The following is a 15883-nucleotide window of genomic DNA, read 5'->3' as shown; positions in this document are numbered from 1 at the left end:
ACAAAATCGTAAAATAGAAAAGTTTTAAGTTATTTTTATTTAAAAAAAAATAATAAACAAATTGACGTTTGAACTTTTTTCTGTCTTTTTCCAAAAATTGGCAACATTCATAATGGGTCTTTTTCTTTATAAATACATTTTATAATTTATTTAAATGCAAATAATGCAAAAGGTAACGAAATACGAATTCACGACGATACTTCTTAAAGCTGCGCGTAAACTGGATCGGAATCGGAGCGTACGGAGCGTACGGATTTGTTACTTTGTATTGATTTGTATGGTGATTGGTGCTACGTGCACTGGATCGGCATGTCTGCGCCTGAGACCGGAATTTATGCCGATGACGTCATCCGCAGTGAACGCGTCATTCGGATTGCGAAGTTTTCAAGTACTGACGTGTTTGCGACGACGCGACGGCTGTACGTAAATATACTTATCCACAATGAATGACGACATTTTAATTACTTTAGTGCAAAAATATGAAGAACTTTACAATCTAAAACATCAACATTATCATAGCCAATTGAGGAGAGACAATATTTGGGAAGAAATTGGGGACTTTCCAATCGACTTTCTGAAATTAGTATCCTGTTTCATTATAATATATGCGGTTGTAGAATATAATAGTGAAGTTCAAAAAACTTTTTTCGACTCATAATAAATGAATGTACCCAAAACTTTTTTTTTCATCTTCTATAAATATATAACGTATGAAATTCTCCGAAAATTAATCTTTTTGAGTTTATATTATGAACCCATATCTTTCGTTTCCTCTTATTTCTCTTTTCCTCTTCTGATAAGATACAGATAATTACAAGAATATCCTCGTCATTATCGTCCATAATGCAAATAAAATAAAAATAAAATAAAATACTTTTATTGCAGACTATCACAGCCCATAGAGGTAAGTATTAACAATAATCTTATTCCTATGTTAGTAAAAATATAAAGTTTTTATTTTTACTATTTATTTATCTATTTGCCGGCGCCTAGGTAGCGGCGCACTGGGGACATGGCATGTCCATCGCGTCGTCGGCTGGGAGGCTATAAGTTATGACGGACTAAGAGTAACTAAATTGCCAATGCGGAATCCGAAAGCAGTGGACGCACCCCATCGGCATTTCGTAAAATATGACGAGGCTCCGTACGCTCCGATTCCGATCCAGTGGATGCGCAGGCCGCAGCTTTAGAATGTCTTTTTTATTTTTCATTTAATTTATTGCGTAGAATATTTAAAAAAACGGCCAACTTCATTCGTTTGTCAAATATTTATTTGTGGTAACACTGAATTTCTGATGTCACCAGATGTCATCTATTGGAAATCTGTCCGGATGTCCAAATTTACAAAAATTCCCAAAAATACTTAATTGAACCACTAAAAAGGACCAAAAACCTAACAAAATGGATATTAATGATGTTATAGTGAATCAGCCCGTCGTCATTGATAACGTAATTCATTTATATTTCACTTATATTTGCAATTTGTTGTGTGTTCACTTTTACATATTTTCTCACTAAAAGGGGTTTGATGTAAATTGGATTTGTTCATTCATATGAAAAATTATAGTAATTAGTTCATACTAGTTACTATAATTTTACATCTAACGGTAAACGAAAGCAAATCAGTAAAAGTGAAAATGAATTAAATCGACATGACTCACTTGGCCGTATTTTTCTTTACTCAGGGTTCGGGTGTGATAAAAGCGGGTTTCGCTGGTGATCAAATACCAAAATGCCGTTTTCCGAACTAGTAAGTTATCAATATTTCATATATTCATTAAGTTTTTTTAACCTACAAATAATAAACCTATGTTGACACATACTTTGCAGTTTGCACACCTCTTGCAGATGTAAATGTTCATTGAGTACACAATTTTATTTCCATTCTAGCTAATTTCAACTTTTTCACAGCCGCGATATAATTATAGTTACACTTGATAATATTAATTTGTTCAATTGATGTACCATCCACAGTATCGGGCGACCAAAGCATGTACGGGTGATGGCAGGTGCTCTGGAAGGAGAGCTGTTTGTGGGACCGCGGGCGGAGGAGCACAGAGGGCTGCTGAGTATCAAATATCCAATGGAACATGGTATTGTCACAGACTGGAATGACATGGAGAGGGTTTGGAATTATATCTACAGTAAGGTAAGTTTAAACTTATTTATACTCCACTCGGGCTAACTTGTCGCTAGCGGTCATTGACTCCCTGTCAAAAACTTGTCATTTTCCATATAAACCGCGATTGACAATGAAGTGTCAGATATTGTCAATTGTGGTTTTATATAGAAAATGACAGCACTCTGACATTGGCAACTCACTGAGGCCGCCATAACCTAAAGAAGAAGAAGTTTTTGATAGGGAGTCAACGACCGCTAGCGACAAGTTAGCCCGAGTGGAGTATAGTAATATCAACTTCAAATTTTAAAATACTATTGTATACTAAACATAGAATATAGTCATCACTCATCACCCGTGCCCAGTGCATGGCAATCAGTTTACGTTTAAAACAGTTCACATCTTTCACCTTAACTCTGATGCTGGCAACTCCTAAAATATGGAGAGGCTTACGCCAAAAGAAGAAGAACATAGAATATACAAAACCAGGGCCTCTATCATGAGCTCTTAAATCCATTCACTTTATGTCCTTATACAGTCAGTATAAGGACGTAAAGAGAATGGATTTAAGAGCTCATGATAGAGGCCCAGAAGGCATGGCAGGCCAGCCAATTAAAAGGTGAAAAGACAATATCATAGAAGTAGCTGGAGTCCTATGGACGAGACTGGCTCGAGACAGGAAAAATGGCAAAATATGGAGGAGGCCCTTAAATAGATTTAAAAATATAGGTATTTTTTTTAATCTCTTTTATGTCCTGCGATCTGTCTTTATGACATTGAGCTGGATTTTATGTGTTTCATTCTTGGTGTGTATGGACCATATCCAGTGATATGTCCATTTCGGTGCTTGCTCTGTTTATATACCTTTTTTATTTATATATCTATAATATAGGTATATAAATAAAAAAGTAAATAATGAAAAAAAACTTGTATTAAGGGATAATAAAAAGCTTATTTTTATTATTATTGTATAGTGTATACTAATACTAAATTACAGACCTACTGGGTAGTATAATAAAAAAATAGCCTTTATTCTACCACCATCCATTTAGATTATTGCTACATTAATAATTATAATTATATTATAGTTATATATTATAGTTATATATATTATAGTTATATTATACTAGAATTTATGTTATCCTAGAAAATAAATAATTGCCATAAATGATATAAAAACATTTTTGTGTTTTAAGTGAAATTAAATATTATGAGTAATGACTCATCAATTTTTCTTACCTGTGTATAATTCTAGGACCAACTATCCACATTCTCCGAGGAACATCCAGTGCTTCTTACTGAGGCCCCGATGAATCCCAGACGTAACCGAGAAAAGGCAGCAGAAGTATTCTTTGAGACTTTCAACGTACCAGCTCTCTTCCTATCAATGCAAGCAGTACTTAGTTTGTGAGTATTTTTGACAACATTAAAATATTAACACATACTGCAATCAAATATTGGTTAAATAAGACATAAACATAATATTTTTTGTTTATTCAATATGAATCTTTAACTTGAATGTCTGTGTTTTATCTATATATATATATATATATATATATATATATATATATATATATATATATATATATATATATATATATATATATATATATATAAAACTCAAAGGTGACTGACCGACTGACATGGTGATCTATCAATGCACAGCCCAAACCACTGGAATAAAATTTGGTATGTAGGTAGATATTATAACGTAGGTATCCACTAAGAAAGGGTTAAAATACGGAGGAAAGTTTGTATATAATAATACTTCTTAACGCTAGCGAAGCGGCGGGCAAAAGCTCGTTTCTCAAAAAATTTGAAAATTTTTCAAGAAATCCAAACAGGTGAGCTGATTTTTATCTATCCTTTTGTCTTTTCCAGATATGCAACAGGTCGGACGACAGGTGTGGTGCTAGACTCGGGTGATGGTGTTACACACTCCGTGCCCATATACGAGGGCTTCGCGATGCCCCACAGCATCATGAGGGTGGACGTAGCGGGACGAGACGTCACGCGGTACTTGAGGTAAGAATTATTACAATAATAATTTTTTGTGACTGTAATAAAATAAATAGATTAGTGAAATATTTTTTTTATTATTATTAGCCTTTATTCAGAAAAACAATACATTTATTTTACATACATTGCAAAATATTCAAATTAATTATTATTTGGTAGCGCAGTCTCTGTTTCTGTGTGCCTCTTGGCAAAGGCCTCCCCCAACAGCTTCCACTCACTTCTCTGACATACCACTCTAGTCCACATTTTGCCAGCCATTTGTACTATTTCATCTTCCCATCTTTTTAGAGGTCTGCCCTTTTTTCTTTTGTATTGTAAAATAATAACGTCTTGGTATCCCAGAGGGGCATCTGGGATACCAAGATGTTATTATTTTTGTCCATTTGTCTGGCCCTCTCAAAATATGTCCGGCCCACTTCCATTTCAGTTTCTTTGTTTTATATGTTACATCAGTTATACCTGTCATTTTTCTCAACTCCTTGTTTTCTATTTTGTCTATCCTTTTCTTTCTAATCATACTCCTCTCCATAGCCCTCTGCCCAACTTCCAGCATACTTGTATGAGCTTTTGTTAGTGCCCAAGTTTGGCACCCATATGTTAGAATGGGTATAATGCATGTATTCAATAGTTTTCTTTTGGTGCCCATGTTTATACTTTTGCATTTTACTATTTCTTTATAGGACCAGAATCTTTTCCAGGCATTGCCAATTCTTTTTTGTATTTCTTTGGTTGTTGTATCATATATTGAGATGAGTTGTCCTAGGTATACATATTCTGTAACATATTCGATCACGTTGTTATCTATAGTAATTATGTTAGTTGTACTTCCATTGGTTATAACTTTTGTTTTTAGGAGGTTCATTGACAGTCCGACTTCTTTACTTACTGAGTTGAGTTCTTCAAGCATGCATTGCATTTGACTATGAGATGTAGCAAAGATTATAATGTCATCTGCAAACCTTAGATGTGTCAGTTTTTCGCCGTTAATATTGAGGCCCAGGTTATTCCAGTCGAGTTTACAGAACGCTTCTTCGAGCACAGCCGAGAACAATTTAGGCGATAGTGGGTCTCCTTGCCTCACTCCTCTCTGTATTTTTATTTCTTCTCCTTCTTTTTCTAACTTTATTTTTGCAGTAGTTCCAGTGATGGATTAACTCTTAATCAAATTAAGCAATTGCCTAGCTAGTGCATCACATCTGAGGTGGCACCAGAAGAGTAGGCTCAAAGACCGATTCTAGTTGACATACGGATTACGAATAGAGGGGCCACGCATGGATTGCTTAGGGCATCAAGTAGTCTTAATCCGTCACTGAGTAGTTCCTGTGTATATATTCTTATTAAGTCTAATATTCTCTACACCTTGGTTTTTCAATGCCTCCCAGATTTTTGTAAAGTACCCCGTACACGGTAATTCAGCATGACCATTCATTTACGTGAATTACATGCTGCATGATGAACGCTCATTTTTCATCATGCAGCATGATAATTCAGGAGGATAATTCAAGAGTATAATAATAATGTTATTTACTAAACTAAAAAATACGTGGGAGAGCCATGCTTCGGCACGAATGGGCCGGCTCGACCGGAGAAATACCACGTTCTCACAGAAAACCGGCATGAAACAGCGCTTGCGCTGTCAAAATCAAAATCAAATCAAAATCAAAATTGTTTTATTTCTGAATAAATTTAAAATAAATGTTTTCAGAAAGTCCTACATGATGCCTACCACCGGTTCGGGAACTAACCCGGCGAGAAGAACCGGCGTAAGAAACTCGCACGGGGCCCACTTTTTTACCAAATTAAAGTGAGAAAAAAATTAATATTTTAAAATAAAGTTTACAATTTTGTAACTAAATCTATATATATAAAAATCAATTGCTGTTCGTTAGTCTCGCTAAAACTCGAGAACGGCTGAACGGATTTATCTTATCTTGGTCTTGAATTATTCGTGGAGGTCTAGGAAAGGTTTAAAAGGTGAGAAAAATTCGAATAATTGCCGGGAAAATCCTCAAAACAGCATTTTTCTATTTCCCATACAAACGTTTTCTAAATAAAATGGAGAGTCAATTTGTAATTTATTACCGCTGCATAAAGTTCAAATTCGCGTGCGCGTTGGAGGACCTAATATCGCGTTCTGAAACTCAACAAAAGTGAAAGTGAATCGCGAACGCGACAAAATTGCATAGTCTCAAAATACATCTATATATATAAAAATCAATTGCTGTTCGTTAGTCTCGCTAAAACTCGAGAACGGCTGAACGGATTTATCTTATCTTGGCCAATTTTGATGAAATTTTTTGTGTGTGTTCGTGGAGATTCGAGAATGGTTTAGATTTACAGTTTGGTCTACTGGAAAATGTTTTTTCAATTAATTTCTTATTTATAAGGAGTTGTTGATTTTGGAATGTTTTACATTAGATCCGGCGGACGGCGCTATCATCGCATTCAATATTATTCTATTTCAATTTTAGTTTGTCCTGACAGATGGTGCTACGATTAATTTGAAAAAAATTTTGTTATTCAATTCATGTGCTGATTAAAATATTAAATAAATAACACATAGGCTACAATTTTAACCGACTTTCAAAATGGGGGAGGTGTTATGTTCGTTTTCTTATATTCAACGATTACTCCGCCGTTGGTTAACCGATTTTCAAAATTTTTCTTTTGGTATATAGGGTATCATCCCAATTTGGTATTATATTCAGAAAAGTGATGATCTGATGAAGGATCCATAAGTAATCGAGGGAACTCCTCAAAACTTATAGGGAAACATATGGTGACTTCGGTTTCGTGAGAAGTATTCTAAGCATATGCTACCAACAAGTAAGATTTTGCACCGAGATATACCTGGTATACTGTGGTTCGGAAGGTGCTGAGAGAATTCCTGATTCTTTATAGATACAAGTTTGGGAGTTTCGGCGTTGTTTTAAGAACAGAAAGCATATGCTACTATGCAAATTACATTCTTCATCATCATCATCATCATCATCACTACCATATCATAGTCTTTTAGATCGAGACTCGAGTTTGTCAAGCGATAATTAAAAAAAAATCTATATCTACCTAATATTATAAACCTGAAGAGTATGTTTGCTTGAACGCGTCAATCTCAGAAACTACAGGTCCGATTTAAAAACTTATCTCAGTGTTAGATAGATCATTTATCGAGTAAGACTCATCATTTATCGAGAAGGTTATATTATATTATTACTCTAAGACTAATACGACAGAAGAAACTCAGGAAAATGTGGGAAAAACGGGGGAAATATTTTTTATGGGAAAATGTACCTACGGATTCTGTAAAATTTCTAATTTACGCGGGCGAAGCCGCGCGGGACATCTAGTATTATATACAATATCCACATACATAATTGTAAGTCCTATAATAATGAAGAAGTAGCCTTGCAAGATGCCATCCTACTCCCAAGGTGTGCCATCGTTTATGAAATCATTGACCTTATAATAGGCTTTGGCACACAAACGTTATTTAACTACTTTTTTAAATTTATTAATGGAAAGATTTTGAACGTTTTCTGGGATTTTGTTGTAAAGGCGTATACATTGACCTTTAAAAGACACAATAGTGTTTCGCCGAGTGAGTTTACCGGAGGCCCAATCCCTTACCCTATTCCCTGCCCTTCCCATCCCTACCCTCCCCTCAGGGGCGTCTTTCCTATAGGTGCAACGTGTGCGGTGCACACGGGCGCCGCGGTCCTAGGGGCACCGAGCGCCGCTCGCACTTGGCGCGCGCCCGCGCTGGCCGGCCGCCACGGCCCACGCTTTATTGACCAACGTAAAAAGAACTCCAGTTTGAAAACATTTTTGGGTAATTTTTTTTTTAAAGAAGGCAGGTCTCTGTAGCCCTGACGTCACTGCGACCCATGAGGATCTATTGTGACTCCTTCGCACTAGAGTATCATCCCCAACCCAATACTGCTCATAAATTGAACGATATGGTTGGGGTTGGTGCCACGAATTTCCTCTGTGGACGAGTATTCGTGGCGACCAAGGTGCCTGTTCCTGCTCTGTAGTAGAGCAGGGCAGTCGAGGAGAAGGTGAATAGGTGTTTCATCCTCCTCTTCACAGAATCTGCGAGTCCTAAACAGAATGGGTATTTGTAGCATAATTTTTGTGTAATATCCGAAGCTCTTCTTATATTTGTAGAATTACAGCAAAGCAAGGCTCGCCATTAGCGGCTCGGCTTTTGCAATATAAATATTATAATCTTTATTTTTCAACGTGAAATGAACCTTAAATGTGAAAAGCACAGTGTTCTAATTTAGAAAACAAACTGTGCCATGCTGGCTCTTCGGATGTAGAGAAGTTAGAGCTCTTCAATGAAATCGAATAGGTAATGAAATCGAATTAATACCGATGTTGTGATGATGTGATGTTTAATAAGTATATAACATGAAATTTAAAGTAAAATTGAAGTACTTAAGCGATATAAAATTTATGTTTTGGGGTTAAGCTTGTTAGGGTCAGTCAAGACATCATGGTCAAAACCGAAAAAAACTTCAATCTACAAACAAATAACAATAGAGTTTGTTATCTATTTATATTAGAGAAATTTGACAGTACCTATACTAACTTGATGTGCTGTTATAGTTCGTCTGGTGGAACGAAGGAAGCCACCGCTTAGAGTCCTCACCCTCAAACGGCTGGACAAACTGTACTTTTACTTTGTACCCATTTCATTTTGACCACGCGCGCGCTTCTTAGGGGGCGCTAGGGTAATGTTTGCACACGGGCGCCACAGGGGCTAGAGACGGCCCTGCGGCTCCCCTTATTACCCTATTCGCTCTTAAAAGGCCAGCAACGCACCTGCAGCTCTTCTGATGCTGCGAGTGTCCATGGGCGACGGAAGTTTCTTTCCATCAGGTGACCCGATTGATCGTTTGCCCCCTTATTTCATTAAAAAAATATACAAAATTTTAATTGTTCTCAATAGTTTATAATTTATATTATAAACTATTAAAAACTAATTATTATAATTTATGTTATAAACTATTAAAAATAATAATTAAAATTTAGTGCAGCGTAGCTAGCACGGGGTTTCCCAGTCGATTCTTCGGAAGAAAGTAATGGCAGTTTCTTTCCCATGTCTACATATCTTATTCCCGAGCATGGCACCACCCATCGACTTGAGTTTCAGTGGACAAAGACAAGAAACTATTTCCATAGCAACCATTAAAGCAACGGCATATATTTTTTTTTGACATTTAGTTTCTTGGTTCTCTTTTTTTAATTATGGCACCTCGGCTATAAAACCATGGCCAGTGTCGAGTAAATGGCGGCAAATTCAAAAAATCGACGTGTAGCAACCTTGTCTATAGCCAGAATTATAGTTTTGATCTACGAAATACGAATAATAAAAACTAAGGAACTTTATTATTCGTAGTTTGTAGATCAAAACTATAATTCCGGCTATAGACAGGGTTGCTATACATCGATTTTTTGAATTTGCCGCTATTTACTCGACACTGGCCATGGTTTTATAGCCAAGTGCCATAATAAAAATAAAAACAGAATCAAGAAACTAAATGTCAAAAGCGGATCGTCATGCTTGACTTATAGATTTTCAAAAGCGAAAGATATCGAGATAGGAAAGAAACTTTTACTCCAATGTTTTTCCGGTAAAACTGTCAAAATTTAGTTTCTTTCGTTTGTCTACGTGCTTGTGCTAGCTATGCTGGTGTCTGTACACGGGTGGCGGGGCTTTTGTCATAATAAACACACTCGTGTTAATAACAAGTTAATTAAAACTAGCGACCCGCCCCGGCGTCGCACGGGTAGGTATAAAATATATAGCCACTAAAAAACTGATTAAAATCGATAGCCTATGATCCTTCACGTGGGCTACTTCTTATCTGTGCCAAATAACATAAAAATTGCCGCAGTAGTTCGCGAGATAAGCCCTTTCAAATTATTTCCTCCGTTTTTTCCGCATTCTTCTATTAGTCTTAGCGTGATAAAATGTAGCCTATAGACTTCCTCAATAAATGGACTATCTAACACTGAAATTTTTTTTCAAATCGGACCAGTAGTTCCCGAGATTAGCGCGTTCAAGTTAGCCCTTTCAAATAATTTTCCACATTTTCATCTATTTCTTCGCTCCTATTAGTCTTAGCGTGATAAAATATAGCTTATAGCCTTCCTCGATAAATGGGCTATCTAACACTGAGAAAATCATCAAAATCCGTTGCGTAGTTTTAAAGATTAGATAGTTTTAAAGGGAACAAAGGGACATGAGGGAAAAAAAGCGACTTTGTTTTATATTAAGTAGGTACTAGCTGTCCCGGCAAATGTTGTTTTGCCTGTTTACCCAGTTTTCCTGCTTTTCTCTTGAGGTTTTTCTGATTTTTTTTTGTTTTATAAACCTCACGGAGCCCGAGACCTTTCCCACGAATGCAAAATCGTGGAAATCGGTTCGTGCGTTCTGGAGTTATAGCGTCAGGAAGGAAACCCCGACTTATTTTTATATATTAGCTGTGATGTGATATTAGATAGATACAGATATGTATTGAAAGAAGTTACATATTAAAACACTATATTGAACAATAAAACTAAAACGTAAATTAATAAACTAATAAAATGAAATAAAAGAAATGCGAAAACAAGTTACCGCGTGGAGCTTTACTATTAAATTTTTTAATCGTAAAGCTCCAAAATATAGCTTTACTATTAAAATTTTTATAGAATATCTTTAATATTAATCACTCTACAATTCCTATTAATCGCACAAGCCATTTTGCCTGCGTGTGAAGGTAAAATGGACCACGGTAAAGGGCAAAATGGTCCCAATGCATATGTCATTTGGGGAATACCTTTTACAAATAAATGTTGTGTACAACTAAACTACAATGTGCCTAGAGGAGACAAATCATGCACTGCACGCGTCTTTTTTGTTTTTAGGTTCTCATGAATAAATGTCACATTTTGAAGTTAACCGTTTTACCCGTTTCATTCTTTACATACTATATTAAAGTTAAAATCCTGCAGAACACTGTGTCATATCATTAAATAGAAAATATTAATTACAACAAAAGTGCGGACTGGTCAAAAATTGTGTTTTTTACATCAAAATGTGAAAAAAACATTTAACCGCAATAAAAATCCGCTGTTCCGTATGACAGTTTCGCCGGCAATGACCGAGAACGGGAAGGGCCCGAGTAATTAGTAGCGTTACCTAGCAAATAGATGGCCCTAGTAGGTTTCAAGTAATTTGACCGTTCCGTTTTGCCTGCATGGTCCGTTTTGCATGCCGTTCCCCTACACTCAAAAATAGACGTCGCTTCACCGCACTGTTCAATGACAGAGAGGGGGAGAGAAACAAGCACTACCGCACGGCTTACAACTATTTAGCATTTTTGCTATAGTTGTTAAAGTAACTAGTATAATATGTAAACTGGACCTTCGTTCCATCCGGGTGTCCCTTGACACCTCTCAAGTTTTTTATGATGATAATCTTATTCATTGCACCTTGAATAAATTATTATACAAATATTTCCGGTTTCCCACACCGGTTTCGGTGACGGTGGCCGGTTCCATTGAGACCATCCCACAGGAGTAATTTTATAGTGCTCAAATGTGTGCACAGTACACAAGAGTAGGTATACTCTCTATTCCTTTTACTCTCCTAGCCCAGTGGGCCGAAAGAACGACACGACTGGCGAAAGATCAGGCGAAGGGCCGACTTTTTACATGCCCATCCGACGCATGGATCATTACTTGTCAGGCGATTAGGTGATCAGCCTGCATTGTCCTAACCAATCTTGGAAATAAAATATTGTTTCCAACGCGAGAATCAGACCCACGACCACGCTAAACCACTGGACCACGGAGATCACGATACGTTCTTGTAAATACTTACCGACGTTTTTTGTATAAATTAAATTGAAAAAGTTATTTCATCATCATCATCATCATATCAGCCTATATTCGTCCAAAAGTTATTTATTAGCAATAAAATATTATATTATGGCAAAATATATTATTTGATTTATTAATTTTGCGCACATTAACAGTTTGTATGCCCTGTTCAAAAAAAGGCATAATTTTTTTAAGTGTTCGGGAGCACCACCCTGGAACTGAGTTGTCCCATGGGCATGTCGATGACATGCCGATCGCGCGATCCTCTGCATTATTGCATGACGAAAAATTAAACCACTTGTAAATCAATGTACAGCACGTAGTTTGCATGTCATTCGCGTCATTCACTACAATAAACGATCATGCGTGAATTACAGCACGTAACTCATGTCGTGCTGAAAAATTAAAGAAGTTGTAATTCAATGTACAGCACGTTGTACAGCACGTAGTTTGCATGTAATTCGCATCATTCACTGCAATACACGATAATTCGTGCATTACAGCACGTAATGCATGTAATGCAGAATTATCGTTTAGCGAGCGCTTAAGATCTATAGAGTCGAACGTTTTGCAATAATCCACAAAAACATCTACACAAACAATGTTTGATACCATTCAAGTAAGGTTAATCTTCTTTAGTCTGAAGTTAACATGAAGATCTGACTCATGCTCCACTAATTGCCTCATTGCCTTTTTGGTGTGCGCTGCCTCTTACTTCAATAATATTTTCAGGTTGCTCCTTCGCAAGGAAGGCGTGAATCTCCGGACGTCTGCTGAGCTGGAGATCGTGAAGAACATCAAGGAGAGGGCATGCTACCTGTCCCCCAATCCTCTCAAGGAGGAGACGCTGGACTCGGAGAGAGCTCAGTTCACTCTGCCCGATGGCACGCAGCTGGAGGTCAGTCTTACAAGTTATTTAACCTTAAGGTGACTTTCCTATCTTTGCCGCAAGCGACTACGACCGACAAAACTTCTACCGACGTTGGTCTAGCGACCCATACCGCCGCTGCTTACAAAGCGTAGACGAAAATGAAACCTATAGCCAATGTCATAAAGTGGCATTTTATTGTTTTTTCTTCGGAACGGCACCTTTAGACCGCCAAACAAAAAATAATTTAATTTTGTTAAATTCTTCTTTTAGATTGGTCCAGCAAGATTCCGAGCACCTGAGGTGCTATTCAGGCCAGATCTTATTGGAGAAGAATGTGAAGGTAGTGTAATAATATAATCATTTATTATTTATATTTTATGCTATTGTAGATCTACTAGATGATATCAAAATTTTTATCAGAAACTGATGGATCTTAAACGATTAAGCGGATTTATTTAAGCCTTGTTCTATTCTTAAAAGAGATTTAGTGCTAGTTATCATAAAGTCTATCAAAGGACAATCCCCGCTGTCGACTATCTCTCTCAGGACACTGGCTGCTGCCGCGGACCCTGACCAATAGCAAAGCAGTCTTTATACGGAGTATACCTTCAAAACTATCTACACATGCAAGTGCAAACATATTATACAGAAACGCGTTAATGATGGATCGCACCAATAATACTGATTTGTTCGTCGTCTGTTCCAGGTCTGCACGAGGTGCTGATGTTCGCTATCCAGAAGTCTGACATGGACCTGCGGAAGGTGCTGTACCAGAACATCGTGCTGAGCGGCGGCTCCACGCTGTTCCGCGGCTTCGGTGATCGCCTGCTGGCCGAGATACGGCGACTCGCGCCCAAGGATATGAAGATACGGGTGAGGGAATGTTGATATAGACGAACTATATCGTCGCACCACTTAGAGATAGCTCAGAAAAAATGGAAGGGAAAACGCAGCGCCGATTTAGAGGTTACTTTGTGGGGCGAAAAGTAAGCGCGGCGTGCGCGGTATCGCGAACACGCTATAGCATAAGCTGTTGATATAAGTGATTAGTGATCAGACGTTAACGGCAAAACAAAGTAGTACCCGAGCGCAGCCTTTGTCCCGATAGTTTCAGAGCATGATCGCATTCATCCCATTTGCTACAAAATTTTATGTTTCCTTGCAATGACACGGTCATTCCACTTCACACCGAAAACGACACCACCGACTATTACTGATGTTACATAGTTGCTTAGTTGTTGATATGAAAACTCCAATTAAGTTCAAGCAGTAAAGTTTATATTTATCTGTCACTCAAATGGTCTAGAGATTCCATATTATGACACCACCGGTCGGTGGCGTCGTTTTGGTGGTGTCAAGTGGAAGGAACGGAACGAGATGCCTAGTTGACTTTTGGGTGATGTACATGAAGTACATCACTTAACATCTTCCTGTTTTCAACTAATTTCATTAGTTCCACTACATTTACTTTGTAATTTTATCGTCAGATCTCAGCGCCGCAGGAGCGGCTGTACTCGACGTGGATCGGCGGCTCCATCCTCGCCTCCCTCGACACCTTCCGCAAGATGTGGGTCTCCAAGCGCGAGTACGACGAGGAGGGACACCGCGCGGTGCACCGCAAGACCTTCTAGACCCTATGTCCTGCGGCATAGAGGTGAAATTACTTACAACATTATTATAAACACCTAGAGACCCTATGTCTTACGGCGTAGAGGTGAAATTACTTATTAACATAATTGAACACTTAACATGGTCGCTTAATAGAAAGGGCTTATTTCTATGGTAGAGATAAAACGACAGATTGACAGGAAATCTGTCAGTTTGTCTCTAATATCTGTCAGTGTTTCTATTCTTTCGCATTTCTACTGTGGCCATGCTAAGCTTGCTGTCTTGCGGCGTAGGGGTGAAATTTCTTTGGCATTCAAAGCTTAATTTATTTGAGGTTATTTTAGGATTACAAATTTAAAAAAGTTTTGAGATTAGGCGAGGTTACAACAAAATGAACACCACTAAGATGTAAATATTTATATTATGTTGATGAATTTAAAAAATGGTGAGAGATCAAGAAACGCATTGAGGTATTATGCTCTCAACATCTAGACTGCTTAACTTATTGACATTGTATTTATTTTTATATAATTAAAAAACAATAGCTGTTAATTCAGTTTCATTATTTCATAATATTTTTAGGTAACCTGGCATCTAAGCGGGCCCCCCGACGAACAGTTTTATTGCACAATATCACGTATTGCGTAATATTGATCGTCTAGGGTTGATATTGAACATCACGCGCCTTCAATTTAATTGTCAAATAAACTGTTCAATAAAATTTTAGCGTGATATTGACAATACAATTGATGAGTTAGGGGCCGGCTAAGAGCCCACTTATTATCAAGGTTGTTTATTATGAGAAGTAGACACTTCAAGTATAAGTTACCTACAATAATAATCTCTAATAATAACTACTACATAAGCCCCCTTAATAATAAAGATACTTACTGATAACTATTCAAGATGCGTCTTTGTTTGTTATATTATGACATTTCCAATTTATGTCAGAGACAGACAGTGTTGAATAGTTATTTGCTGTGTAATTTTTTTATTAATAATAAGGGACTAGTTCAGCAATCCCCAACCCGCGGCCCGCCGGGACTTTATCTGTGGCCTGCGTGATGTTAAACTATTTTAAAATTCACACCCACACGAAAAATTTGGAGCCGTGATTTTTTTCACTTTTAAATTGTTAATTTTGAATAACGTTATTTTTGAACCCTAAAAGACCAAAACATGTTTGTGGCCCGCATGAAAAAAAGGTCGGGATCTGGGGAGCACTGGACTAGATAAAGAACCATTATTCAAATTCCCTGCCCTCGATTTTTCTTCCTCGGACTGTGGTAGCTTTAACACTATATTTAAGCAGCTATTACATTACAGCATTTATCGTGAAGCTTGTCCCATCATAATTACTATAAGTTTAAACCAGCACTTTCTTATACAGG

The 15883-nt window shown here is 37.3% G+C and overlaps 1 protein-coding gene across 1 annotated transcript; it reads left to right on the top strand.

Annotated features, from left to right (window-relative positions):
* Positions 1-1307: 1307 nt before the first annotated feature.
* Positions 1308-15529, top strand: LOC121725746 (alpha-centractin). Its single transcript, XM_042112838.1, has 9 exons — positions 1308-1449; positions 1686-1750; positions 1975-2149; positions 3375-3526; positions 4001-4144; positions 12746-12911; positions 13155-13224; positions 13591-13757; positions 14372-15529. Exons 1-9 carry the CDS (start codon positions 1402-1404, stop codon positions 14513-14515), a joined length of 1131 nt encoding a protein of 376 aa, XP_041968772.1. The 5' UTR covers positions 1308-1401; the 3' UTR covers positions 14516-15529.
* Positions 15530-15883: the final 354 nt, after the last annotated feature.

This window comes from Aricia agestis, chromosome 3, assembly GCF_905147365.1.
Source record: "Aricia agestis chromosome 3, ilAriAges1.1, whole genome shotgun sequence".
Classification (NCBI taxonomy): domain Eukaryota; kingdom Metazoa; phylum Arthropoda; class Insecta; order Lepidoptera; family Lycaenidae; genus Aricia; species Aricia agestis.
Note: the sequence above shows the minus strand (reverse complement) of the source record. Positions and strands in the feature narration are given on the sequence as shown.

Excerpts from the sequence above, each read along its gene's own strand:
- LOC121725746 (XM_042112838.1), top strand. The coding sequence starts at position 1,402 with ATGGATATTAATGATGTTATAGTGAATCAGCCCGTCGTCATTGATAAC. Across the intron at positions 1,751-1,974 it reads AAATGCCGTTTTCCGAACTA|TATCGGGCGACCAAAGCATG; the intron begins GTAAGTTATCAA and ends TACCATCCACAG. Across the intron at positions 4,145-12,745 it reads GACGTCACGCGGTACTTGAG|GTTGCTCCTTCGCAAGGAAG; the intron begins GTAAGAATTATT and ends TAATATTTTCAG.